The sequence below is a fragment of the Eucyclogobius newberryi genome, unplaced genomic scaffold (genome assembly GCF_026437365.1).
Source record: "Eucyclogobius newberryi isolate DKJ021-1_F unplaced genomic scaffold, fEucNew1.0.hap1 SCAF_13, whole genome shotgun sequence".
In the NCBI taxonomy this organism is placed as follows: Eukaryota; Metazoa; Chordata; class Actinopteri; order Gobiiformes; family Gobiidae; genus Eucyclogobius; species Eucyclogobius newberryi.
Window position 1 is genome coordinate 36,916,458 of NW_027315757.1, and position 26,725 is coordinate 36,943,182.

Consider the following 26,725-nt stretch of genomic DNA (forward strand, 5'->3'; position numbering starts at 1 on the left):
ACCACGTGAGACCACGTGAGAGAGCCACCACGTGAGAGAGCCACCACGTGAGAGAGCCACCACGTGAGAGAGCCACAACGTGAGAGCCACCACGTGAGAGAGCCACCACGTGAGAGAGCCACAACGTGCGAGAGCCACAACGTGAGAGCCACCACGTGAGAGCCACCACGTGAGAGAGCCACAACGTTAGAGAGCCACAACGTGCGAGAGCCACAACGTGAGAGCCACCACGTGAGAGAGCCACAACGTGAGAGAGCCACCACGTGAGAGAGCCACAACGTGAGAGCCACAACGTGAGAGAGCCACCACGTGAGAGAGCCACCACGTGAGAGAGCCACCACGTGAGAGAGCCACAACGTGCGAGAGCCACCACGTGAGACCACGTGAGAGAGCCACCACGTGAGAGAGCCACCACGTGAGAGAGCCACCACGTGAGAGCCACAACGTGAGAGAGCCACCACGTGAGACCACGTGAGAGAGCCACCACGTGAGAGAGCCACCACGTGAGAGAGCCACAACGTGCGAGAGCCACAACGTGAGAGCCACCACGTGAGAGAGCCACCACGTGAGAGAGCCACAACGTGAGAGAGCCACCACGTGAGACCACGTGAGAGAGCCACCACGTGAGAGAGCCACCACGTGAGAGAGCCACCACGTGAGAGAGTCACAACGTGAGAGCCACCACGTGAGAGAGCCACCACGTGAGAGAGCCACAACGTGCGAGAGCCACAACGTGAGAGCCACCACGTGAGAGCCACCACGTGAGAGAGCCACAACGTTAGAGAGCCACAACGTGCGAGAGCCACAACGTGAGAGAGCCACCACGTGAGACCACGTGAGAGAGCCACCACGTGAGAGAGCCACCACGTGAGAGAGCCACCACGTGAGAGAGCCACAACGTGAAAGCCACCACGTTAGAGAGCCACCACGTGAGAGAGCCACAACGTGCGAGAGCCACAACGTGAGAGCCACCACGTGAGAGCCACCACGTGAGAGAGCCACAACGTTAGAGAGCCACAACGTGCGAGAGCCACAACGTGAGAGCCACCACGTGAGAGAGCCACAACGTGAGAGAGCCACCACGTGAGAGAGCCACAACGTGAGAGCCACAACGTGAGAGAGCCACCACGTGAGAGAGCCACCACGTGAGAGAGCCACCACGTGAGAGAGCCACCACGTGAGAGAGCCACCACGTGAGAGAGCCACAACGTGCGAGAGCCACCACGTGAGACCACGTGAGAGAGCCACCACGTGAGAGAGCCACCACGTGAGAGAGCCACAACGTGAGAGAGCCACCACGTGAGACCACGTGAGAGAGCCACCACGTGAGAGAGCCACCACGTGAGAGAGCCACCACGTGAGAGAGCCACAACGTGAGAGCCACCACGTGAGAGATTCACAACGTGAGAGAGCCACAACGTGCGAGAGCCACAACGTGAGAGCCACCACGTGAGAGCCACCACGTGAGAGAGCCACAACGTTAGAGAGCCACAACGTGCGAGAGCCACCACGTGAGACCACGTGAGAGAGCCACCACGTGAGAGAGCCACCACGTGAGAGAGCCACAACGTGAGAGCCACCACGTGAGAGAGCCACCACGTGAGAGAGCCACAACGTGCGAGAGCCACAACGTGAGAGCCACCACGTGAGAGCCACCACGTGAGAGAGCCACAACGTTAGAGAGCCACAACGTGCGAGAGCCACAACGTGAGAGCCACCACGTGAGAGAGCCACAACGTGAGAGAGCCACCACGTGAGAGAGCCACAACGTGAGAGCCACAACGTGAGAGAGCCACCACGTGAGAGAGCCACCACGTGAGAGAGCCACCACGTGAGAGAGCCACAACGTGCGAGAGCCACCACGTGAGACCACGTGAGAGAGCCACCACGTGAGAGAGCCACCACGTGAGAGAGCCACCACGTGAGAGAGCCACAACGTGAGAGAGCCACCACGTGAGACCACGTGAGAGAGCCACCACGTGAGAGAGCCACCACGTGAGAGAGCCACAACGTGCGAGAGCCACAACGTGAGAGCCACCACGTGAGAGAGCCACCACGTGAGAGAGCCACAACGTGCGAGAGCCACAACGTGAGAGCCACCACGTGAGAGCCACCACGTGAGAGAGCCACCACATACATGAAAGCTCAACGTGAGAGAGCCACCACGTGAGAGAGCCACAACGTGCGAGAGCCGCAACGTGCGAGAGCCACCACGTGAGAGAGCCACCACGTGAGAGAGCCACAACGTGAGAGAGCCACCACGTGAGACCACGTGAGAGAGCCACCACGTGAGAGAGCCACCACGTGAGAGAGCCACCACGTGAGAGAGTCACAACGTGAGAGCCACCACGTGAGAGAGCCACCACGTGAGAGAGCCACAACGTGCGAGAGCCACAACGTGAGAGCCACCACGTGAGAGCCACCACGTGAGAGAGCCACAACGTTAGAGAGCCACAACGTGCGAGAGCCACAACGTGAGAGAGCCACCACGTGAGACCACGTGAGAGAGCCACCACGTGAGAGAGCCACCACGTGAGAGAGCCACCACGTGAGAGAGCCACAACGTGAAAGCCACCACGTGAGAGAGCCACCACGTGAGAGAGCCACAACGTGCGAGAGCCACAACGTGAGAGCCACCACGTGAGAGCCACCACGTGAGAGAGCCACAACGTTAGAGAGCCACAACGTGCGAGAGCCACAACGTGAGAGCCACCACGTGAGAGAGCCACAACGTGAGAGAGCCACCACGTGAGAGAGCCACAACGTGAGAGCCACAACGTGAGAGAGCCACCACGTGAGAGAGCCACCACGTGAGAGAGCCACCACGTGAGAGAGCCACCACGTGAGAGAGCCACCACGTGAGAGAGCCACAACGTGCGAGAGCCACCACGTGAGACCACGTGAGAGAGCCACCACGTGAGAGAGCCACCACGTGAGAGAGCCACCACGTGAGAGAGCCACAACGTGAGAGAGCCACCACGTGAGACCACGTGAGAGAGCCACCACGTGAGAGAGCCACCACATGAGAGAGCCACAACGTGCGAGAGCCACAACGTGAGAGCCACCACGTGAGAGAGCCACCACGTGAGAGAGCCACAACGTGCGAGAGCCACAACGTGAGAGCCACTACGTGAGAGCCACCACGTGAGAGAGCCACAACGTGAGAGAGCCACAACGTGCGAGAGCCACAACGTGAGAGCCACCACGTGAGAGAGCCACAACGTGAGAGAGCCACCACGTGAGAGAGCCACCACGTGAGAGAGCCACAACGTGAGAGAGCCACAACGTGAGAGAGCCACAACGTGAGAGATTCACAACGTGAGAGAGCCACCACGTGAGAGAGCCACCACTTGAGAGAGCCACAACGTGCGAGAGCCACAACGTGAGAGAGCCACCACGTGAGAGAGCCACCACGTGAGAGAGCCACCACGTGAGAGAGCCACCACGTGAGAGAGCCACAACGTGAGAGAGCCACCACGTGAGAGAGCCACCACGTGAGAGAGCCACCACGTGAGAGAGCCACCACGTGAGAGAGCCACCACGTGAGAGAGCCACCACGTGAGAGCCACAACGTGAGAGCCACAACGTGAGAGAGCCACCACGTGAGAGAGCCACCACGTGAGAGAGCCACCAAGTGAGAGAGCCACCACGTGAGAGAGCCACCACGTGAGAGAGCCACCAAGTGAGAGAGCCACAACGTGAGAGCCACAACGTGAGAGAGCCACCACGTGAGAGAGCCACCACGTGAGAAGAGCCACCACGTGAGAGAGCCACAACGTGAGAGCCACAACGTGAGAGAGCCACCACATGAGAGAGCCACAACGTGAGAGAGCCACCACGTGAGAGAGCCACCACGTGAGAGAGCCACCACGTGAGAGAGCCACCACGTGAGAGAGCCACCACGTGAGAGAGCCACAACGTGAGAGCCACAACGTGAGAGAGCCACCAAGTGAGAGAGCCACCACGTGAGAGAGCCACAACGTGAGAGAGCCACCACGTGAGAGAGCCACAACGTGAGAGCCACCACGTGAGAGAGCCACCACGTGAGAGAGCCACCACATGAAAGCTCAACGTGAGAGAGCCACCACGTGAGAGCCACAACGTGAGAGCCACAACGTGAGAGAGCCACCACGTGAGAGAGCCACAACGTGAGAGAGCCACAACATGAGAGCCACTACGTGAGAGCCACAACGTGAGAGCCACAACGTGAGAGAGCCACCACGTGAGAGCCACAACGTGAGAGCTACAACGTGAGAGAGCCACAACATGAGAGAGCCACAACGTGAGAGAGCCACAACGTGAGAGCTACAACGTGAGAGAGCCACAACGTGAGAGAGCCACCACGTGAGAGAGCCACAACGTGAGAGAGCCACCACGTGAGAGAGCCACAACGTGAGAGCTACAACGTGAGAGAGCCACAACGTGAGAGAGCCACAACGTGAGAGAGCCACCACGTGAGAGAGCCACAACGTGAGAGAGCCACCACGTGAGAGCCACAACGTGAGAGAGCCACCACGTGAGAGAGCCACCACGTGAGAGAGCAACAACGTGAGAGCCACAACGTGAGAGAGCCACAACGTGAGAGAGCCACAACGTGAGAGAGCCACAACGTGAGAGAGCAACCACGTGAGAGAGCCACAACGTGAGAGAGCCAGCACGTGAGAGAGCCACCACGTGAGAGAGCCACCACGTGAGAGAGCCACAACGTGAGAGAGCCACAACGTGAGAGATTCACAACGTGAGAGAGCCACCACGTGAGAGAGCCACCACGTGAGAGAGCCACAACGTGCGAGAGCCACAACGTGAGAGAGCCACCACGTGAGAGAGCCACCACGTGAGAGAGCCACCACGTGAGAGCCACCACGTGAGAGCCACCACGTGAGAGAGCCACAACGTAAGAGAGCCACCACGTGAGAGAGCCACCACGTGAGAGAGCCAACACGTGAGAGATCCACCACGTGAGCGAGCCACCACGTGAGAGAGCCACCACGTGAGAGAGCCACCACGTGAGAGAGCCACCACGTGAGAGAGCCACAACGTGAGAGCCACAACGTGAGAGAGCCACCACGTGAGAGAGCCACAACCTGAGAGAGCCACCACGTGAGAGAGCCACCACGTGAGAGCCACAACGTGAGAGAGCCACCACGTGAGAGAGCCACCACGTGAGAGAGCCACAACGTGCGAGAGCCACAACGTGAGAGAGCCACCACGTGAGAGAGCCACCACGCGAGAGAGCCAACACGTGAGAGAGCCACCACGTGAGAGAGCCACCACGTGAGAGAGCCACCACGTGAGAGAGCCACCACGTGAGAGAGCCACCACGTGAGAGAGCCACAACGTGAGAGCCACCACGTGAGAGAGCCACCACGTGAGAGAGCCACCACGTGAGAGAGCCACCACGTGAGAGCCACAACGTGAGAGCCACAACGTGAGAGAGCCACCACGTGAGAGAGCCACCACGTGAGAGAGCCACCACGTGAGAGAGCCACCAAGTGAGAGAGCCACCACGTGAGAGAGCCACCACGTGAGAGAGCCACCAAGTGAGAGAGCCACCACGTGAGAGAGCCACAACGTGAGAGCCACAACGTGAGAGCCACAACGTGAGAGAGCCACCACGTGAGAGAGCCACCACGTGAGAAGAGCCACCACGTGAGAGAGCCACAACGTGAGAGCCACAACGTGAGAGAGCCACCACGTGAGAGAGCCACCACGTGAGAGAGCCACCACGTGAGAGAGCCACCACGTGAGAGAGCCACAACGTGAGAGCCACAACGTGAGAGAGCCACAACGTGAGAGAGCCACCACGTGAGAGAGCCACCACGTGAGAGAGCCACAACGTGAGAGCCACAACGTGAGAGAGCCACCACGTGAGAGAGCCACAACTTGAGAGAGCCACCACGTTAGAGAGCCACCACGTGAGAGAGCCACCACATGAAAGCTCAACGTGAGAGAGCCACCACGTGAGAGAGCCACAACGTGAGAGCCACAACGTGAGAGAGCCACCACGTGAGAGAGCCACCACGTGAGAGAGCCACAACGTGAGAGCCACAACGTGAGAGAGCCACAACATGAGAGCCACTACGTGAGAGCCAAAACGTGAGAGAGCCACCACGTGAGAGCCACCACGTGAGAGAGCCACAACGTGAGAGCCACAACGTGAGAGAGCCACAACATGAGAGAGCCACAACGTGAGAGAGCCACCATGTGAGAGCCACCACGTGAGAGAGCCACAACGTGAGAGCCACCACGTGAGAGAGCCACAACGTGAGAGAGCCACAACGTGAGAGAGCAACAACGTGAGAGAGCCACCACGTGAGAGAGCCACAACGTGAGAGAGCCACCACATGAGAGCCACCACGTGAGAGCCACAACTTGAGAGCCACCACGTGAGAGCCAGAACGTGAGAGAGCCACCACGTGAGAGAGCCACCACGTGAGAGCCACAACGTGAGAGAGCCACAACGTGAGAGAGCCACCACGTGAGAGAGCCACAACGTGAGAGAGCCACAACGTGAGAGAGCCACAACGTGAGAGAGCCACCACGTGAGAGCCACAACGTGAGAGAGCCACAACGTGAGAGAGCCACCACGTGAGAGAGCCACCACGTGAGAGAGCCAACACGTGAGAGAGCCACCACGTGAGAGAGCCACAACGTGAGAGCCACAACGTGAGAGAGCCACAATGTGAGAGAGCCACCACGTGAGAGAGCCACAACGTGAGAGAGCCACCACATGAGAGCCACCACGTGAGAGAGCCACCACGTGAGAGAGCCACAACGTGAGAGAGCCACAACGTGAGAGAGCCAGCACGTGAGAGAGCCACCACGTGAGAGAGCCACAACGTGAGAGAGCCACCACGTGAGAGAGCCACCACGTGAGAGCCACCACGTGAGAGCCACAACGTGAGAGAGCCACAACGTGAGAGAGCCACCACGTGAGAGAGCCACCACGTGAGAGAGCCACCACGTGAGAGAGCCACAACGTGAGAGCCACAATGTGAGAGAGCCACCACGTGAGAGAGCCACAACGTGAGAGAGCCACCACGTGAGAGAGCCACCACGTGAGAGAGCCACCACGTGAGAGAGCCACCACGTGAGAGCCACCACGTGAGAGAGCCACAACGTGAGAGAGCCACAACGTGAGAGAGCCACCACGTGAGAGAGCCAGCACGTGAGAGAGCCAGCACGTGAGAGAGCCACAACGTGAGAGAGCCACAACATGAGAGAGCCACAACGCGAGAGAGCCACAACGTGAGAGCCACAACGTGAGAGAGCAACCACGTGAGAGAGCCACCACGTGAGAGAGCCACAACGTGAGAGAGCCACCACATGAGAGAGCCACCACGTGAGAGCCACAACGTGAGAGCCACAACGTGAGAGAGCCACCACGTGAGAGCCACAACGTGAGAGAGCCACAACGTGAGAGAGCCACCACGTGAGAGAGCCACCACGTGAGAGAGCCACCACGTGAGAGCCACAACGTGAGAGATCCACAACGTGAGAGAGCCACAACGTGAGAGAGCCACAACGTGAGAGAGCCACCACGTGAGAACCACAACGTGAGAGAGCCACAACATGAGAGAGCCACCACATGAGAGAGCCACCACATGAGAGCCACCACGTGAGAGAGCCACAACGTGAGAGAGCCACCACGTGAGAGAGCCACAACGTGAGAGCCACAACGTGAGAGAGCCACAACGTGAGAGAGCCACCACGTGAGAGAGCCACAACGTGAGAGAGCCACCACATGAGAGAGCCACCACGTGAGAGAGCCACCACGTGAGAGCCACAACGTGAGAGAGCCACCACATGAGAGAGCCACCACGTGAGAGAGCCACCACGTGAGAGAGCCACCACGTGAGAGCCACAACGTGAGAGAGCCACAACGTGAGAGAGCCACAACGTGAGAGAGCCACAACGTGAGAGAGCCAGCACGTGAGAGAGCCACCAAGTGAAAGAGAGCCACAACGTGAGAGAGCCACCACGTGAGAGAGCCACCACGTGAGAGAGCCACCACGTGAGAGCCATAACGTGAGAGAGCCACAACGTGAGAGAGCCACCACGTGAGAGAGCCACCACGTGAGAGAGCCACCACGTGAGAGAGCCACAACGTGAGAGCCACAACGTGAGAGAGCCACAATGTGAGAGAGCCACCACGTGAGAGAGCCACAACGTGAGAGAGCCACCACATGAGAGAGCCACCACGTGAGAGAGCCACCACGTGAGAGAGCCACCACGTGAGAGCCACAACGTGAGAGAGCCACAACGTGAGAGAGCCACAACGTGAGAGCCACAACGTGAGAGAGCCACAACGTGAGAGAGCCACCACGTGAGAGAGCCACAACGTGAGAGAGCCACCACATGAGAGAGCCACCACGTGAGAGAGCCACCACGTGAGAGAGCCACCACGTGAGAGCCACAACGTGAGAGAGCCACAACGTGAGAGAGCCACAACGTGAGAGAGCCAGCACGTGAGAGAGCCACCAAGTGAAAGAGAGCCACAACGTGAGAGAGCCACCACGTGAGAGAGCCACCACGTGAGAGAGCCACCACGTGAGAGCCATAACGTGAGAGAGCCACAACGTGAGAGAGCCACCACGTGAGAGAGCCACCACGTGAGAGAGCCACCACGTGAGAGAGCCACAACGTGAGAGCCACAACGTGAGAGAGCCACAATGTGAGAGAGCCACCACGTGAGAGAGCCACAACGTGAGAGAGCCACCACATGAGAGAGCCACCACGTGAGAGAGCCACCACGTGAGAGAGCCACCACGTGAGAGCCACAACGTGAGAGAGCCACAACGTGAGAGAGCCACAACATGAGAGCCACCACGTGAGAGAGCCACAACGTGAGAGGGCCACAACGTGAGAGAGCCACCACGTGAGAGAGCCACCAAGTGAGAGAGCCACCACGTGAGTGAGCCACCACGTGAGAGAGCCACCACATGAGAGAGCCACCACGTGAGAGAGTTTGATCCTGGGCGATTTGAACCAGAGGAATCTCTCTTTATTAAAGTCCAGAGCAGAACTGACTGCACAACAGCCACGCCCTCCACGCCGTGGGCGGAGCCACGTTGGGCTGGTCAGACCACGTCATGGTTTATCTGATCCTCACGAACAGACAGAGGCTGAAGCTCTCCAACCTGTAGTGAGGACTTCTGAGAGGCGGAGCAATGAGGCAGAGGAGGAGAGAAACAGAGAGCCACAGAGAGCCACAGAGAGAAACAGAGAGCCACAGAGAGAAACAGAGAGCCACAGAGAGAAACAGAGAGCCACAGAGAGAAACAGAGAGCCACAGAGAGCCACAGAGAGAAACAGAGAGCCACAGAGAGCCACAGAGAGCCACAGAGAGAAACAGAGAGCCACAGAGAGCCACGAAGAGAACGCTCATACGTCAGAGAACGTCAATATGCCCCTGAAGAGCTTTCATTACATCATTTGACCAACGAGACATAAGGATCAGCTCTCAGACTGCAGTAGAAGACGTGTTTACCTGCCGTGAACGACAGCTCGTCGGTTTCCTGCCCCACGTAGTCGTACATCGCTCTGACCTTCACTCCTCCAATCATCACGCTGTGAACATATCAGACACGCCCCTTAACTACAGCATGGATCTGGCACGCGGCGGGTAGCGAAGGGTTAGCGAAGGGTTAGCAAAAGGTTAGCGATGGGTTAGCGAAGGGTTAGCGATGGGGTAATGAAGGGTTAGCGATGGGTTAGCGAAGGGTTAGAGAAGGGTTAGCGAAAGGTTAGCGAAGGGTTAGCGATGGGTTAGCGAAGGGTTAGCGATGGGGTAATGAAGGGTTAGCGATGGGGCAATGAAGGGTTAGCGAAGGGTTAGCGAAGGGTTAGCGAAGGGTTAGCGACAGGGTAATGAAGGGTTAGCGAAGGGTTTGAGAAGGGTTAGCGAAGGGTTAGCGATGGGATCATGAAGGGTTAGCGAAGGGTTGGAGAAGGGTTAGCGAAGGGTTAGCGAAGGGTTAGTGACGGGGTGATGAAGGGTTAGCAAAGGGTTAGCGAAGGGTTAGCGAAGGGTTAGAGAAGGGTTAGCGAAGGGTTAGAGAAGGATTAGCAAAGGGTTAGCGAAGGGTTAGCGAAGGGTTAGCAAAGGGTTAGCGAAGGGTTAGAGAAGGGTTAGCAAAGGGTTAGAGAAGGGTTAGCAAAGGGTTAGAGAAGGGTTAGTGACAGGTTAGCAAATGGTTAGCAGCAGGATAATGAAGCGTTAGGACACCAACACGACACAGGTCAAAACTATCGATACTTTTACCACAGGACGTTTCATGTGAAGAAGTGATGAACAGGTTTATTGTTTGTATTAGTTGGAAACACGGAAACTCAAATATGTGTAGAGCAGGTGGAGGTGTTATTGTACAGCAGGTGGAGGTGTTATTGTACAGCAGGTGGAGGTGTTATTGTACAGCAGGTGGAGGTGTTATTGTACAGCAGGTGGAGGTGTTATTGTACAGCAGGTGGAGGTGTTATTGTACAGCAGGTGGAGGTGTTATTGTACAGCAGGTGGAGGTGTTATTGTACAGCAGGTGGAGGTGTTATTGTACAGCAGGTGGAGGTGTTATTGTACAGCAGGTGGAGGTGTTATTGTACAGCAGGTGGAGGTGTTATTGTACAGCAGGTGGAGGTGTTATTTTACAGCAGGTGGAGGTGTTATTGTACAGCAGGTGGAGGTGCTATTGTACAGAAGGTGGAGGTGTTATTTTACAGAAGGTGGAGGTGTTATTGTACAGCAGGTGGAGGTGTTATTGTACAGAAGGTGGAGGTGCTATTGTACAGAAGGTGGAGGTGCTATTGTACAGAAGGTGGAGGTGTTATTGTACAGCAGGTGGAGGTGTTATTGTACAGCAGGTGGAGGTGTTATTGTACAGAAGGTGGAGGTGTTATTGTACAGCAGGTGGAGGTGTTATTGTACAGAAAGTGGAGGTGTTATTTTACAGCAGGTGGAGGTGTTATTGTAACAGCAGGTGGAGGTGTTATTGTACAGCAGGTGGAGGTGTTATTGTACAGCAAGTGGAGGTGTTATTGTACAGCAGGTGGAGGTGCTATTGTACAGCAGGTGGAGGTGTTATTGTACAGCAGGTGGAGGTGTTATTGTACAGCAAGTGGAGGTGTTATTGTACAGAAGGGGGAGGTGTTATTGTACAGCAGGTGGAGGTGTTATTGTACAGCAGGTGGAGGTGTTATTGTACAGAAGGTGGAGGTGTTATTGTACAGTAGGTGGAGGTGTTACTGTACAGCAGGTGGAGGTGCTATTGTACAGAAGGTGGAGGTGTTATTGTACAGAAGGTGGAGGTGTTATTGTACAGACGGTGGAGGTGTTGTTGTACAGAAGTTGGAGGTGTTATTGTACAGCAGGTGGAGGTGTTATTGTACAGCAGGTGGAGGTGTTATTGTACAGCAGGTGGAGGTGTTATTGTACAGCAGGTGGAGGTGTTATTGTACAGCAGGTGGAGGTGTTATTGTACAGCAGGTGGAGGTGTTATTGTACAGCAGGTGGAGGTGTTATTGTACAGAAGGTGGAGGTGTTATTTTACAGCAGGTGGAGGTGTTATTGTACAGCAGGTGGAGGTGTTATTGTACAGAAGTTGGAGGTGTTATTGTAGAGCAGGTGGAGGTGTTATTGTACAGCAGGTGGAGGTGTTATTGTACAGCAGGTGGAGGTGTTATTGTACAGAAGGTGGAGGTGTTATTGTACAGTAGGTGGAGGTGTTATTTTACAGCAGGTGGAGGTGTTACTGTACAGCAGGTGGAGGTGTTATTGTACAGCAGGTGGAGGTGTTATTGTACAGACGGTGGAGGTGCTATTGTACAGAAGGTGGTGTTATTGTACAGAAGGTGGAGGTGTTATTGTACAGCAGGTGGAGGTGTTATTGTACAGCAGGTGGAGGTGTTATTGTACAGAAGGTGGAGGTATCATTGTACAGCAGGTGGAGGTGTTGTTGTACAGCAGGTGGAGGTGTTATTGTACAGAAGGTGGAGGTGTTATTGTACAGCAGGTGGAGGTGTTATTGTACAGCAGGTGGAGGTGTTATTGTACAGCAGGTGGAGGTGTTATTGTACAGCAGGTGGAGGTGTTATTGTACAGCAGGTGGAGGTGTTATTGTACAGCAGGTGGAGGTGTTATTGTACAGAAGGTGGAGGTATCATTGTACAGCAGGTGGAGGTGTTATTGTACAGCAGGTGGAGGTGTTATTGTACAGCAGGTGGAGGTGTTATTGTACAGCAGGTGGAGGTGTTATTGTACAGCAGGTGGAGGTGTTATTGTACAGAAGGTGGTGTTATTTTACAGCAGGTGGAGGTGTTATTGTACAGCAGGTGGAGGTGTTATTGTACAGAAGGTGGAGGTATCATTGTACAGCAGGTGGAGGTGTTATTGTACAGCAGGTGGAGGTGCTATTGTACAGTAGGTGGAGGTGTTATTGTACAGCAGGTGGAGGTGTTATTGTACAGCAGGTGGAGGTGCTATTGTACAGCAGGTGGAGGTGTTATTGTACAGCAGGTGGAGCTGTTATTGTACAGAAGGTGGAGGTGTTATTGTACAGCAGGTGGAGGTGTTATTGTACAGAAGGTGGAGGTGTTATTGTACAGAAGGTGGAGGTGTTATTGTACAGCAGGTGGAGGTGTTATTGTACAGCAGGTGGAGGTGTTATTGTACAGACGGTGGAGGTGCTATTGTACAGAAGGTGGTGTTATTGTACAGCAGGTGGAGGTGTTATTGTACAGCAGGTGGAGGTGTTATTGTACAGAAGGTGGAGGTGTTATTGTACAGAAGGTGGAGGTGTTATTGTACAGCAGGTGGAGGTGTTATTGTACAGCAGGTGGAGGTGTTATTGTACAGCAGGTGGAGGTGTTATTGTACAGCAGGTGGAGGTGTTGTACACTAGAAATCCAGCTTGTGTCACCTTTTCTCTATGGTTCCTGAGTCCAATTGCTTCACTTTCACGTCCTTCACGTCCTTCTTCACTTTTTTAGGCTTGGACTTCTTCTCTGGGTTGTATTCCTAAAACAAACACGACACGTTGAGAACAGGATGTATTTTTCAGGTTGGCGACGCCTCATTTTGCCCCGTGGCACCTGAAACTGTGGCCAGTCGGTGGGCATTCCCGGCCCGTGCGTGTTCTTCCACCAGCGCAGATCCTCCTGCTCCTCGATGGACATCAGAGTGTTGTGGAGCTCGCTGTACACCGACTTCACACTGAAGCGCACCAAGTTAAAGAGCGTTTGACCTCGTCACGTCACGTCCACACACTACACGTCGGCACTAGATCATACAGGGAATCGGGACGGAAGTGACTGAATCCAACATGGCGGCCACCGAGACCAATCCATGGATCTCTTATATCATCAGCTCCGGCAAGTGTTCCCTGACCCAGTGTCCGGAGCATGTCCAGGGCCGCCATGTTGGATTCAGTCACTTCCGTCCCGATTCCCTGTATCTTAAAGGCGCAATGGACGATTTTTCGGCGATTTGAGAACGCAGGCGGAAGTGCACATGCCACTCCCCCGTGCTCGTGCCACTCCCCCGTGCTCGTGCCACTCCCCCGTGCACGTGCCACTCCCCCGTGCACGTGCCACTCCCCCGTGCTCGTGCCACTCCCCCCGTGCACGTGCCACTCCCCCCGTGCACGTGCCACTCCCCCGTGCACATGCCACTCCCCCGTGCACATGCCACTCCCCCGTGCACATGCCACTCCCCCGTGCTCATGCCACTCCCCCGTGTGGACTGATACAACACACACGTGTGTTTGTTTATTAGCGCGATGGATCGCATCACATCTCTCGTCTCCCGTAGATTTCTGTCCACTTCTGCTTCAGCTCGAACTGTCTTTCTCCGTCTTCATTTTGTCCCGTACACTGAGGGAACTATATTATGATAGATCAATGCGCTTAGACACGCAGAAACGTGAGGACGAGCCACACAAGGCTGCAGGTGAACGAGGCTCTGCAGGTGAACGAGGCTCTGCAGGTGAACGAGGCTCTGCAGGTGAACGAGGCTCTGCAGGTGAACGAGGCTCTGCAGGTGAACCAGGCTCTGCAGGTGAACCAGGCTCTGCAGGTGAACCAGGCTCTGCAGGTGAACCAGGCTCTGCAGGTGAACCAGGCTCTGCAGGTGAACCAGGCTCTGCAGGTGAACGAGGCTCTGCAGGTGAACCAGGCTCTGCAGGTGAACCAGGCTCTGCGGGTGAACCAGGCTCTGCAGGTGAACCAGGCTCTGCAGGTGAACCAGGCTCTGCAGGTGAACCAGGCTCTGCGGGTGAACCAGGCTCTGCAGGTGAACCAGGCTCTGCGGGTGAACCAGGCTCTACAGGTGAACCAGGCTCTGCAGGTGAACCAGGCTCTACAGGTGAACGAGGCTCTGCAGGTGAACCAGGCTCTGCAGGTGAACCAGGCTCTGCAGGTGAACCAGGCTCTGCAGGTGAACGAGGCTCTGCAGGTGAACGAGGCTCTGCAGGTGAACCAGGCTCTGCGGGTGAACCAGGCTCTGCAGGTGAACCAGGCTCTGCAGGTGAACCAGGCTCTACAGGTGAACCAGGCTCTGCGGGTGAACCAGGCTCTACAGGTGAACCAGGCTCTGCAGGTGAACCAGGCTCTGCAGGTGAACGATAGGTGCGTTTTATGATTGACACGTGGCAGGACTAATCGGCCGTCCACGCCACAAGGAAATAAGACTCAAATTTGGGCCAAAAAATCGTCCATTCAACCTTTAACTAGAGCCGACCGTTTGAAAACGTTTAAACACGAGAACAATTCACTCTTGAGACGACGGAAGGAAAAGTCAGATTTGGATGTGGGAGGCAAAAAGAATCTGGATCCGCTCGTGAAAGTAAAAAGAGATCATTTACAGAAGATGAAGGATCTTCACTCAAGACACTTCAAATCTACAAATATTTCACCGAATCATACACGGATTAACCATGTAGCTTTGAAATATAGTTTTTATAGGTGGTGCGTGTCATTTATGCTCATGGAGGTTGTTCCATTACCATCGTCTCGTGTGGAAGAGACACGTCTTTGAGAAGTTTCACATCTTATGTTTTTAGTGCGCTAGATTTGAAGTTTCTTGGTTACGATTCTGGCCACTCCCAGAATGCACCACTCCCAGAATGCACCACGCCCTCAGGTTCACTCCACTGCCAGAGTTTAACCCTGCGTAAGCCTTTTTCACATTTGCCTGCGCCGCCCATAACGGGCGTGTCCCACACTTTGAGAAGCTTTGCCTTAACCCTTTGATGTAAAGTATGACGTCATAAATGAAGATGTAAAAGTGCTAAATAACAGCAAAGGATCATGGTCTGTTGTGAAATAATGAGACAGATTATGAACAGTAAACGAGCTTTTCTATTGTTGCTCCTGTCGTTAAATCTCTGTAATTAACGACATAAACGTCCTGTAAACGAGTGAAGACAGAAGAAGACAGAACGGTCATGTGTCCTGGACGGGTCAGACTCGCCTCTCATTGGTGGTGACGTCCAGATGCTGGTGGATGGACAGTAAAGCCTGCTTCAGGAACATGATCCTCTTCTTCTCCTCCTCCTGTGATTGGTCGAACACTGACTCCATCTCCTCCATGTAACGAGGAGCATAACGGTTCAGCTCCTCCAGCACCTTCTCATACCGAGACCTCACCTGCAGCGAAGAGACTGTGACGAGGACGTGACGAGGACGTGACGAGGGCGTGACGAGGACGTGACGAGGAGGTGACGAGGATGTGACGAGGAGGTGACGAGGACGTGACGAGGGAGTGACGAGGGCGTGACGAGGGCGTGACGAGGAGGTGACGAGGATGTGACGAGGGAGTGACGAGGGAGTGACGAGGACGTGACGAGGGAGTGACGAGGGAGTGACGAGGACGTGACGAGGACGTGACGAGGACGTGACGAGGGCGTGACGAGGGCGTGACGAGGGCGTGACGAGGACGTGACGAGGACGTGACGAGGGCGTGACGAGGGCGTGACGAGGGCGTGACGAGGGCGTGACGAGGGCGTGACGAGGACGTGACGAGGACGTGACGAGGACGTGACGAGGGCGTGACGAGGACGTGACGAGGACGTGACGAGGGAGTGACGAGGACGTGACGAGGGAGTGACGAGGACGTGACGAGGACGTGACGAGGACGTGACGAGGGAGTGACGAGGACGTGACGAGGGCGTGACGAGGATGTGACGAGGGAGTGACGAGGACGTGACGAGGGAGTGACGAGGACGTGACGAGGACGTGACGAGGACGTGACGAGGACGTGACGAGGACGTGACGAGGACGTGACGAGGGAGTGACGAGGACGTGACGAGGACGTGACGAGGACGTGACGAGGACGTGACGAGGGAGTGACGAGGGCGTGACGAGGACGTGACGAGGGCGTGACGAGGACGTGACGAGGGCGTGACGAGGACGTGACGAGGGCGTGACGAGGGCGTGACGAGGAGGTGACGAGGATGTGACGAGGGAGTGACGAGGACGTGACGAGGGAGTGACGAGGACGTGACGAGGACGTGACGAGGACGTGACGAGGACGTGACGAGGACGTGACGAGGGCGTGACGAGGACGTGACGAGGACGTGACGAGGGCGTGACGAGGGCGTGACGAGGACGTGACGAGGACGTGACGAGGGAGTGACGAGGGAGTGACGAGGGAGTGACGAGGACGTGACGAGGACGTGACGAGGACGTGACGAGGACGTGACGAGGACGTGACGAGGACGTGACGAGGACGTGACGAGGACGTGACGAGGACGTGACGAGGACGTGACGAGGGAGTGACGAGGACGTGACGAGGGAGTGACGAGGGAGTGACGAGGACGTGACGAGGCAGTGACGAGGACGTGACGAGGACGTGACGAGGACGTGACGAGGACGTGACGAGGACGTGACGAGGACGTGAAGAGGACGTGACGAAGTCTGTGACGAAGTCTGTGACGAGGACGTGACGAGGAGGTGACGAGGACGTGAAGAGGACGTGAAGAGGACGTGACGAAGTCTGTGACGAGGACGTGACGAGGGAGTGACGAGGACGTGACGAGGGAGTGACGAGGACGTGACGAGGGAGTGACGAGGACGTGACGAGGACGTGACGAGGGCGTGACGAGGACGTGACGAGGACGTGACGAGGACGTGACGAGGACGTGACGAGGGCGTGACGAGGACGTGACGAGGACGTGACGAGGGCGTGACGAGGGCGTGACGAGGACGTGACGAGGACGTGACGAGGGAGTGACGAGGACGTGACGAGGGAGTGACGAGGACGTGACGAGGACGTGACGAGGGAGTGACGAGGACGTGACGAGGGAGTGACGAGGACGTGACGAGGGAGTGACGAGGACGTGACGAGGCAGTGACGAGGACGTGACGAGGACGTGACGAGGACGTGACGAGGACGTGACGAGGACGTGACGAGGACGTGAAGAGGACGTGACGAAGTCTGTGACGAAGTCTGTGACGAGGACGTGACGAGGAGGTGACGAGGACGTGAAGAGGACGTGAAGAGGACGTGACGAAGTCTGTGACGAGGATGTGACGAGGACGTGACGAGGGAGTGACGAGGACGTGACGAGGGAGTGACGAGGACGTGACGAGGACGTGACGAGGGCGTGACGAGGACGTGACGAGGACGTGACGAGGACGTGACGAGGACGTGACGAGGGCGTGACGAGGACGTGACGAGGACGTGACGAGGACGTGACGAGGGCGTGACGAGGGCGTGACGAGGACGTGACGAGGACGTGACGAGGGAGTGACGAGGACGTGACGAGGGAGTGACGAGGACGTGACGAGGGAGTGACGAGGACGTGACGAGGCAGTGACGAGGACGTGACGAGGACGTGACGAGGACGTGACGAGGACGTGAAGAGGACGTGACGAGGGCGTGACGAGGGCGTGACGAGGACGTGACGAGGACGTGACGAGGGAGTGACGAGGACGTGACGAGGGAGTGACGAGGGAGTGACGAGGACGTGACGAGGCAGTGACGAGGACGTGACGAGGACGTGACGAGGACGTGACGAGGACGTGACGAGGACGTGACGAGGACGTGAAGAGGACGTGACGAAGTCTGTGACGAAGTCTGTGACGAGGACGTGACGAGGAGGTGACGAGGACGTGAAGAGGACGTGAAGAGGACGTGACGAAGTCTGTGACGAGGACGTGACGAGGAGGTGACGAGGACGTGAAGAGGACGTGAAGAGGACGTGACGAAGTCTGTGACGAGGACGTGACGAGGGAGTGACAAGGACGTGACGAGGGAGTGACGAGGACGTGACGAGGGAGTGACGAGGACGTGACGAGGACGTGACGAGGACGTGACGAGGGCGTGACGAGGACGTGACGAGGACGTGACGAGGACGTGACGAGGACGTGACGAGGGCGTGACGAGGACGTGACGAGGACGTGACGAGGGCGTGACGAGGGCGTGACGAGGACGTGACGAGGACGTGACGAGGGAGTGACGAGGACGTGACGAGGACGTGACGAGGACGTGACGAGGGAGTGACGAGGACGTGACGAGGACGTGACGAGGACGTGACGAGGACGTGACGAGGACGTGACGAGGACGTGACGAGGACGTGACGAGGACGTGACGAGGACGTGACGAGGACGTGACGAGGACGTGACGAGGACGTGACGAGGACGTGACGAGGGAGTGACGAGGACGTGACGAGGGAGTGACGAGGGAGTGACGAGGACGTGACGAGGCAGTGACGAGGACGTGACGAGGACGTGACGAGGACGTGACGAGGACGTGACGAGGACGTGACGAGGACGTGAAGAGGACGTGACGAAGTCTGTGACGAAGTCTGTGACGAGGACGTGACGAGGAGGTGACGAGGACGTGAAGAGGACGTGAAGAGGACGTGACGAAGTCTGTGACGAGGACGTGACGAGGGAGTGACGAGGACGTGACGAGGGAGTGACGAGGACGTGACGAGGGAGTGACGAGGACGTGACGAGGACGTGACGAGGGCGTGACGAGGACGTGACGAGGACGTGACGAGGACGTGACGAGGGCGTGACGAGGACGTGACGAGGACGTGACGAGGGCGTGACGAGGGCGTGACGAGGACGTGACGAGGACGTGACGAGGGAGTGACGAGGACGTGACGAGGGAGTGACGAGGACGTGACGAGGACGTGACGAGGGAGTGACGAGGACGTGACGAGGGAGTGACGAGGACGTGACGAGGGAGTGACGAGGACGTGACGAGGCAGTGACGAGGACGTGACGAGGACGTGACGAGGACGTGACGAGGACGTGACGAGGACGTGACGAGGACGTGAAGAGGACGTGACGAAGTCTGTGACGAAGTCTGTGACGAGGACGTGACGAGGAGGTGACGAGGACGTGAAGAGGACGTGAAGAGGACGTGAAGAGGACGTGACGAAGTCTGTGACGAGGATGTGACGAGGACGTGACGAGGGAGTGACGAGGACGTGACGAGGGAGTGACGAGGACGTGACGAGGACGTGACGAGGGCGTGACGAGGACGTGACGAGGACGTGACGAGGACGTGACGAGGACGTGACGAGGGCGTGACGAGGACGTGACGAGGACGTGACGAGGACGTGACGAGGGCGTGACGAGGGCGTGACGAGGACGTGACGAGGACGTGACGAGGGAGTGACGAGGACGTGACGAGGGAGTGACGAGGACGTGACGAGGGAGTGACGAGGACGTGACGAGGCAGTGACGAGGACGTGACGAGGACGTGACGAGGACGTGACGAGGACGTGAAGAGGACGTGACGAGGGCGTGACGAGGGCGTGACGAGGACGTGACGAGGACGTGACGAGGGAGTGACGAGGACGTGACGAGGGAGTGACGAGGGAGTGACGAGGACGTGACGAGGCAGTGACGAGGACGTGACGAGGACGTGACGAGGACGTGACGAGGACGTGACGAGGACGTGACGAGGACGTGAAGAGGACGTGACGAAGTCTGTGACGAAGTCTGTGACGAGGACGTGACGAGGAGGTGACGAGGACGTGAAGAGGACGTGAAGAGGACGTGACGAAGTCTGTGACGAGGACGTGACGAGGAGGTGACGAGGACGTGAAGAGGACGTGAAGAGGACGTGACGAAGTCTGTGACGAGGACGTGACGAGGGAGTGACAAGGACGTGACGAGGGAGTGACGAGGACGTGACGAGGGAGTGACGAGGACGTGACGAGGACGTGACGAGGACGTGACGAGGGCGTGACGAGGACGTGACGAGGACGTGACGAGGACGTGACGAGGACGTGACGAGGGCGTGACGAGGACGTGACGAGGACGTGACGAGGGCGTGACGAGGGCGTGACGAGGACGTGACGAGGACGTGACGAGGGAGTGACGAGGACGTGACGAGGACGTGACGAGGACGTGACGAGGGAGTGACGAGGACGTGACGAGGACGTGACGAGGACGTGACGAGGGAGTGACGAGGACGTGACGAGGGAGTGACGAGGACGTGACGAGGGAGTGACGAGGACGTGACGAGGCAGTGACGAGGACGTGACGAGGACGTGACGAGGACGTGACGAGGACGTGACGAGGACGTGACGAGGACGTGAAGAGGACGTGACGAAGTCTGTGACGAAGTCTGTGACGAGGACGTGACGAGGAGGTGACGAGGACGTGAAGAGGACGTGAAGAGGACGTGACGAAGTCTGTGACGAGGATGTGACGAGGACGTGACGAGGGAGTGACAAGGACGTGACGAGGGAGTGACGAGGACGTGACGAGGGAGTGACGAGGACGTGACGAGGACGTGACGAGGACGTGACGAGGACGTGACGAGGGCGTGACGAGGACGTGACGAGGACGTGACGAGGACGTGACGAGGACGTGACGAGGACGTGACGAGGGCGTGACGAGGGCGTGACGAGGACGTGACGAGGACGTGACGAGGACGTGACGAGGGAGTGACGAGGACGTGACGAGGGAGTGACGAGGACGTGACGAGGGAGTGACGAGGACGTGACGAGGCAGTGACGAGGACGTGACGAGGACGTGACGAGGACGTGACGAGGACGTGACGAGGACGTGACGAGGACGTGAAGAGGACGTGACGAGGGCGTGACGAGGGCGTGACGAGGAGGTGACGAGGATGTGACGAGGGAGTGACGAGGGAGTGACGAGGACGTGACGAGGACGTGACGAGGACGTGACGAGGGCGTGACGAGGGCGTGACGAGGACGTGACGAGGGCGTGACGAGGGCGTGACGAGGGCGTGACGAGGGCGTGACGAGGGCGTGACGAGGACGTGACGAGGACGTGACGAGGGCGTGACGAGGACGTGACGAGGACGTGACGAGGGCGTGACGAGGACGTGACGAGGGCGTGACGAGGACGTGACGAGGGCGTGACGAGGACGTGACGAGGGCGTGACGAGGGCGTGACGAGGGCGTGACGAGGGCGTGACGAGGACGTGACGAGGACGTGACGAGGGCGTGACGAGGACGTGACGAGGACGTGACGAGGGCGTGACGAGGACGTGACGAGGGCGTGACGAGGACGTGACGAGGGAGTGACGAGGACGTGACGAGGACGTGACGAGGACGTGACGAGGGAGTGACGAGGGCGTGACGAGGACGTGACGAGGGCGTGACGAGGAGGTGACGAGGAGGTGACGAGGGAGTGACGAGGACGTGACGAGGGAGTGACGAGGACGTGACGAGGACGTGACGAGGACGTGACGAGGACGTGACGAGGACGTGACGAGGACGTGACGAGGGAGTGACGAGGACGTGACGAGGACGTGACGAGGACGTGACGAGGGAGTGACGAGGGCGTGACGAGGACGTGACGAGGGCGTGACGAGGGCGTGACGAGGACGTGACGAGGGCGTGACGAGGACGTGACGAGGGCGTGACGAGGGCGTGACGAGGAGGTGACGAGGATGTGACGAGGGAGTGACGAGGACGTGACGAGGGAGTGACGAGGACGTGACGAGGACGTGACGAGGACGTGACGAGGACGTGACGAGGACGTGACGAGGGCGTGACGAGGACGTGACGAGGACGTGACGAGGGCGTGACGAGGGCGTGACGAGGACGTGACGAGGACGTGACGAGGGAGTGACGAGGACGTGACGAGGGAGTGACGAGGACGTGACGAGGACGTGACGAGGACGTGACGAGGGAGTGACGAGGACGTGACGAGGGAGTGACGAGGGAGTGACGAGGACGTGACGAGGCAGTGACGAGGACGTGACGAGGACGTGACGAGGACGTGACGAGGACGTGACGAGGACGTGAAGAGGACGTGACGAAGTCTGTGACGAAGTCTGTGACGAGGACGTGACGAGGAGGTGACGAGGACGTGAAGAGGACGTGAAGAGGACGTGACGAAGTCTGTGACGAGGACGTGACGAGGGAGTGACAAGGACGTGACGAGGGAGTGACGAGGACGTGACGAGGGAGTGACGAGGACGTGACGAGGACGTGACGAGGACGTGACGAGGGCGTGACGAGGACGTGACGAGGACGTGACGAGGACGTGACGAGGGCGTGACGAGGACGTGACGAGGACGTGACGAGGGCGTGACGAGGGCGTGACGAGGACGTGACGAGGACGTGACGAGGGAGTGACGAGGACGTGACGAGGACGTGACGAGGACGTGACGAGGGAGTGACGAGGACGTGACGAGGGAGTGACGAGGACGTGACGAGGGAGTGACGAGGACGTGACGAGGCAGTGACGAGGACGTGACGAGGACGTGACGAGGACGTGACGAGGACGTGAAGAGGACGTGACGAAGTCTGTGACGAAGTCTGTGACGAGGACGTGACGAGGAGGTGACGAGGACGTGAAGAGGACGTGAAGAGGACGTGACGAAGTCTGTGACGAGGACGTGACGAGGACGTGACGAGGGAGTGACGAGGGCGTGACGAGGACGTGACGAGGACGTGACGAGGACGTGACGAGGGCGTGACGAGGGCGTGACGAGGACGTGACGAGGACGTGACGAGGGAGTGACGAGGACGTGACGAGGGAGTGACGAGGACGTGACGAGGGAGTGACGAGGACGTGACGAGGACGTGACGAGGACGTGACGAGGACGTGACGAGGACGTGACGAGGACGTGAAGAGGACGTGACGAAGTCTGTGACGAAGTCTGTGACGAGGACGTGACGAGGAGGTGACGAGGACGTGAAGAGGACGTGAAGAGGACGTGACGAAGTCTGTGACGAGGACGCGACGAGGGAGTGACAAGGACGTGACGAGGGAGTGACGAGGACGTGACGAGGACGTGACGAGGACGTGACGAGGACGTGACGAGGGCGTGACGAGGACGTGACGAGGACGTGACGAGGACGTGACGAGGGCGTGACGAGGACGTGACGAGGACGTGACGAGGGCGTGACGAGGGCGTGACGAGGACGTGACGAGGACGTGACGAGGGAGTGACGAGGACGTGACGAGGGAGTGACGAGGACGTGACGAGGGAGTGACGAGGACGTGACGAGGGAGTGACGAGGACGTGACGAGGCAGTGACGAGGACGTGACGAGGACGTGACGAGGACGTGACGAGGACGTGACGAGGACGTGACGAGGACGTGACGAGGACGTGAAGAGGACGTGACGAAGTCTGTGACGAAGTCTGTGACGAGGACGTGACGAGGAGGTGACGAGGACGTGAAGAAGTCTGTGACGAGGATGTGACGAGGACGTGACGAGGGAGTGACGAGGACGTGACGAGGGAGTGACGAGGACGTGACGAGGACGTGACGAGGACGTGACGAGGGCGTGACGAGGACGTGACGAGGACGTGACGAGGACGTGACGAGGACGTGACGAGGACGTGACGAGGGCGTGACGAGGACGTGACGAGGGAGTGACTAGGACGTGACGAGGACCTGACGAGGACGTGACGAGGACGTGACGAGGACGTGACGAGGGAGTGACGAGGGAGTGACGAAGTCTGTGACGAAGTCTGTGACGAGGATGCGACGAGGGCGTGACGAGGACGTGACGAGGACGTGACGAGGACGTGACGAGGACGTGACGAGGACGTGAAGAGGACGTGAAGAGGACGTGACGAAGTCTGTGACGAAGTCTGTGACGAGGACGTGACGAGGAGGTGACGAGGATGTGACGAGGATGTGACGAGGACGTGACGAGGATGTGACGAGGACGGGACGAGGATGTGACGAGGACGGGACGAGGATGTGACGAGGATGTGACGAGGACGGGACGAGGATGTGACGAGGACGTGACGAGGAGGTGACGAGGATGTGACGAGGACATGACGAGGATATGACGAGGATGTGACGAGGACGGGACGAGGATGTGACGAGGACGTGACGAGGAGGTGACGAGGATGTGACGAGGACATGACGAGGATATGACGAGGATGTGACGAGGACGGGACGAGGATGTGACGAGGACGTGACGAGGATATGACGAGGATGTGACGAGGACGGGACGAGGACGTGAAGAGGACGTGACGAAGTCTGTGACGAAGTCTGTGACGAGGACGTGACGAGGAGGTGACGAGGACGTGAAGAGGACGTGAAGAGGATGCGACGAGGACGTGACGAGGACGTGACGAGGACGTGAAGAGGACGTGAAGAGGACGTGACGAAGTCTGTGACGAAGTCTGTGACGAGGACGTGACGAGGAGGTGACGAGGACGTGAAGAGGACGTGAAGAGGACGTGACGAAGTCTGTGACGAAGTCTGTGACGAGGACGTGACGAGGAGGTGACGAGGCAGTGACGAGGACGTGACGAGGATGCGACGAGGACGTGACGAGGACGTGACGAGGACGTGAAGAGGACGTGAAGAGGACGTGACGAAGTCTGTGACGAAGTCTGTGACGAGGACGTGACGAGGAGGTGACGAGGACGTGAAGAGGACGTGAAGAGGACGTGACGAAGTCTGTGACGAGGATGTGACGAGGACGTGACGAGGGAGTGACGAGGACGTGACGAGGGAGTGACGAGGACGTGACGAGGACGTGACGAGGACGTGACGAGGACGTGACGAGGGCGTGACGAGGACGTGACGAGGACGTGACGAGGACGTGACGAGGACGTGACGAGGGCGTGACGAGGACGTGACGAGGGAGTGACGAGGACGTGACGAGGGAGTGACGAGGACGTGACGAGGACGTGACGAGGACGTGACGAGGGAGTGACGAGGACGTGACGAGGGAGTGACGAGGACGTGACGAGGGAGTGACGAGGACGTGACGAGGGAGTGACGAGGACGTGACGAGGACCTGACGAGGACGTGACGAGGACGTGACGAGGACGTGACGAAGTCTGTGACGAAGTCTGTGACGAGGATGCGACGAGGACGTGACGAGGACGTGACGAGGACGTGACGAGGACGTGACGAGGACGTGACGAGGACGTGACGAGGACGTGACGAGGGCGTGACGAGGACGTGACGAGGACGTGACGAGGACGTGACGAGGACGTGACGAGGACGTGACGAGGGAGTGACGAGGACGTGACGAGGGAGTGACGAGGACGTGACGAGGACGTGACGAGGACGTGACGAGGGAGTGACGAGGACGTGACGAGGGAGTGACGAGGACGTGACGAGGGAGTGACGAGGACGTGACGAGGGAGTGACGAGGACGTGACGAGGACCTGACGAGGACGTGACGAGGACGTGACGAGGACGTGACGAAGTCTGTGACGAAGTCTGTGACGAGGATGCGACGAGGACGTGACGAGGACGTGACGAGGACGTGACGAGGACGTGACGAGGACGTGACGAGGACGTGACGAGGACGTGAAGAGGACGTGACGAAGTCTGTGACGAAGTCTGTGACGAGGACGTGACGAGGAGGTGACGAGGACGTGAAGAGGACGTGAAGAGGACGTGACGAAGTCTGTGACGAGGATGTGACGAGGACGTGACGAGGGAGTGACGAGGACGTGACGAGGGAGTGACGAGGACGTGACGAGGACGTGACGAGGACGTGACGAGGACGTGACGAGGGCGTGACGAGGACGTGACGAGGACGTGACGAGGACGTGACGAGGACGTGACGAGGGCGTGACGAGGACGTGACGAGGGAGTGTCGAGGACGTGACGAGGGAGTGACGAGGACGTGACGAGGACGTGACGAGGACGTGACGAGGGAGTGACGAGGACGTGACGAGGGAGTGACGAGGACGTGACGAGGACGTGACGAGGACGTGACGAGGACGTGACGAAGTCTGTGACGAAGTCTGTGACGAGGATGCGACGAGGACGTGACGAGGACGTGACGAGGACGTGAAGAGGACGTGAAGAGGACGTGACGAAGTCTGTGACGAAGTCTGTGACGAGGACGTGACGAGGAGGTGACGAGGATGTGACGAGGACGTGACGAGGATGTGACGAGGATGTGATGAGGACGGGACGAGGATGTGACGAGGACGGGACGAGGATGTGACGAGGATGTGACGAGGACGGGACGAGGATGTGACGAGGATGTGACGAGGACGGGACGAGGATGTGACGAGGACGGGACGAGGATGTGACGAGGACGTGACGAGGACGGGACGAGGATGTGACGAGGACGGGACGAGGACGGGACGAGGACGGGACGAGGATGTGACGAGGACGTGACGAGGACGTGACGAGGACGTGACGAGGACGTGACGAGGATGTGACGAGGATGTGACGAGGACGTGACGAGGACGTGAAGAGGACGTGACGAAGTCTGTGACGAAGTCTGTGACGAGGATGCGACGAGGACGTGACGAGGACGTGACGAGGACGTGAAGAGGACGTGAAGAGGACG

At 58.4% G+C, this 26,725-nt stretch overlaps 1 protein-coding gene across 1 annotated transcript in view; it reads right to left on the reverse strand.

The window, feature by feature from the left end:
• Nucleotides 1-26,725, reverse strand: part of LOC140358755 (protein kinase C and casein kinase substrate in neurons protein 3) — a 68,715-nt gene that overhangs the window by 17,276 nt on the left and 24,714 nt on the right. The window contains exons 6-9 of the mRNA XM_072443800.1: nucleotides 15,461-15,636; nucleotides 13,084-13,204; nucleotides 12,912-13,009; nucleotides 9,491-9,570 (exon numbers count right to left, since the gene is read on the reverse strand). Of these exons, the coding sequence (XP_072299901.1) occupies nucleotides 9,491-9,570; nucleotides 12,912-13,009; nucleotides 13,084-13,204; nucleotides 15,461-15,636 (475 nt within the window). The remainder of the gene's footprint in view (nucleotides 1-9,490; nucleotides 9,571-12,911; nucleotides 13,010-13,083; nucleotides 13,205-15,460; nucleotides 15,637-26,725) is intronic.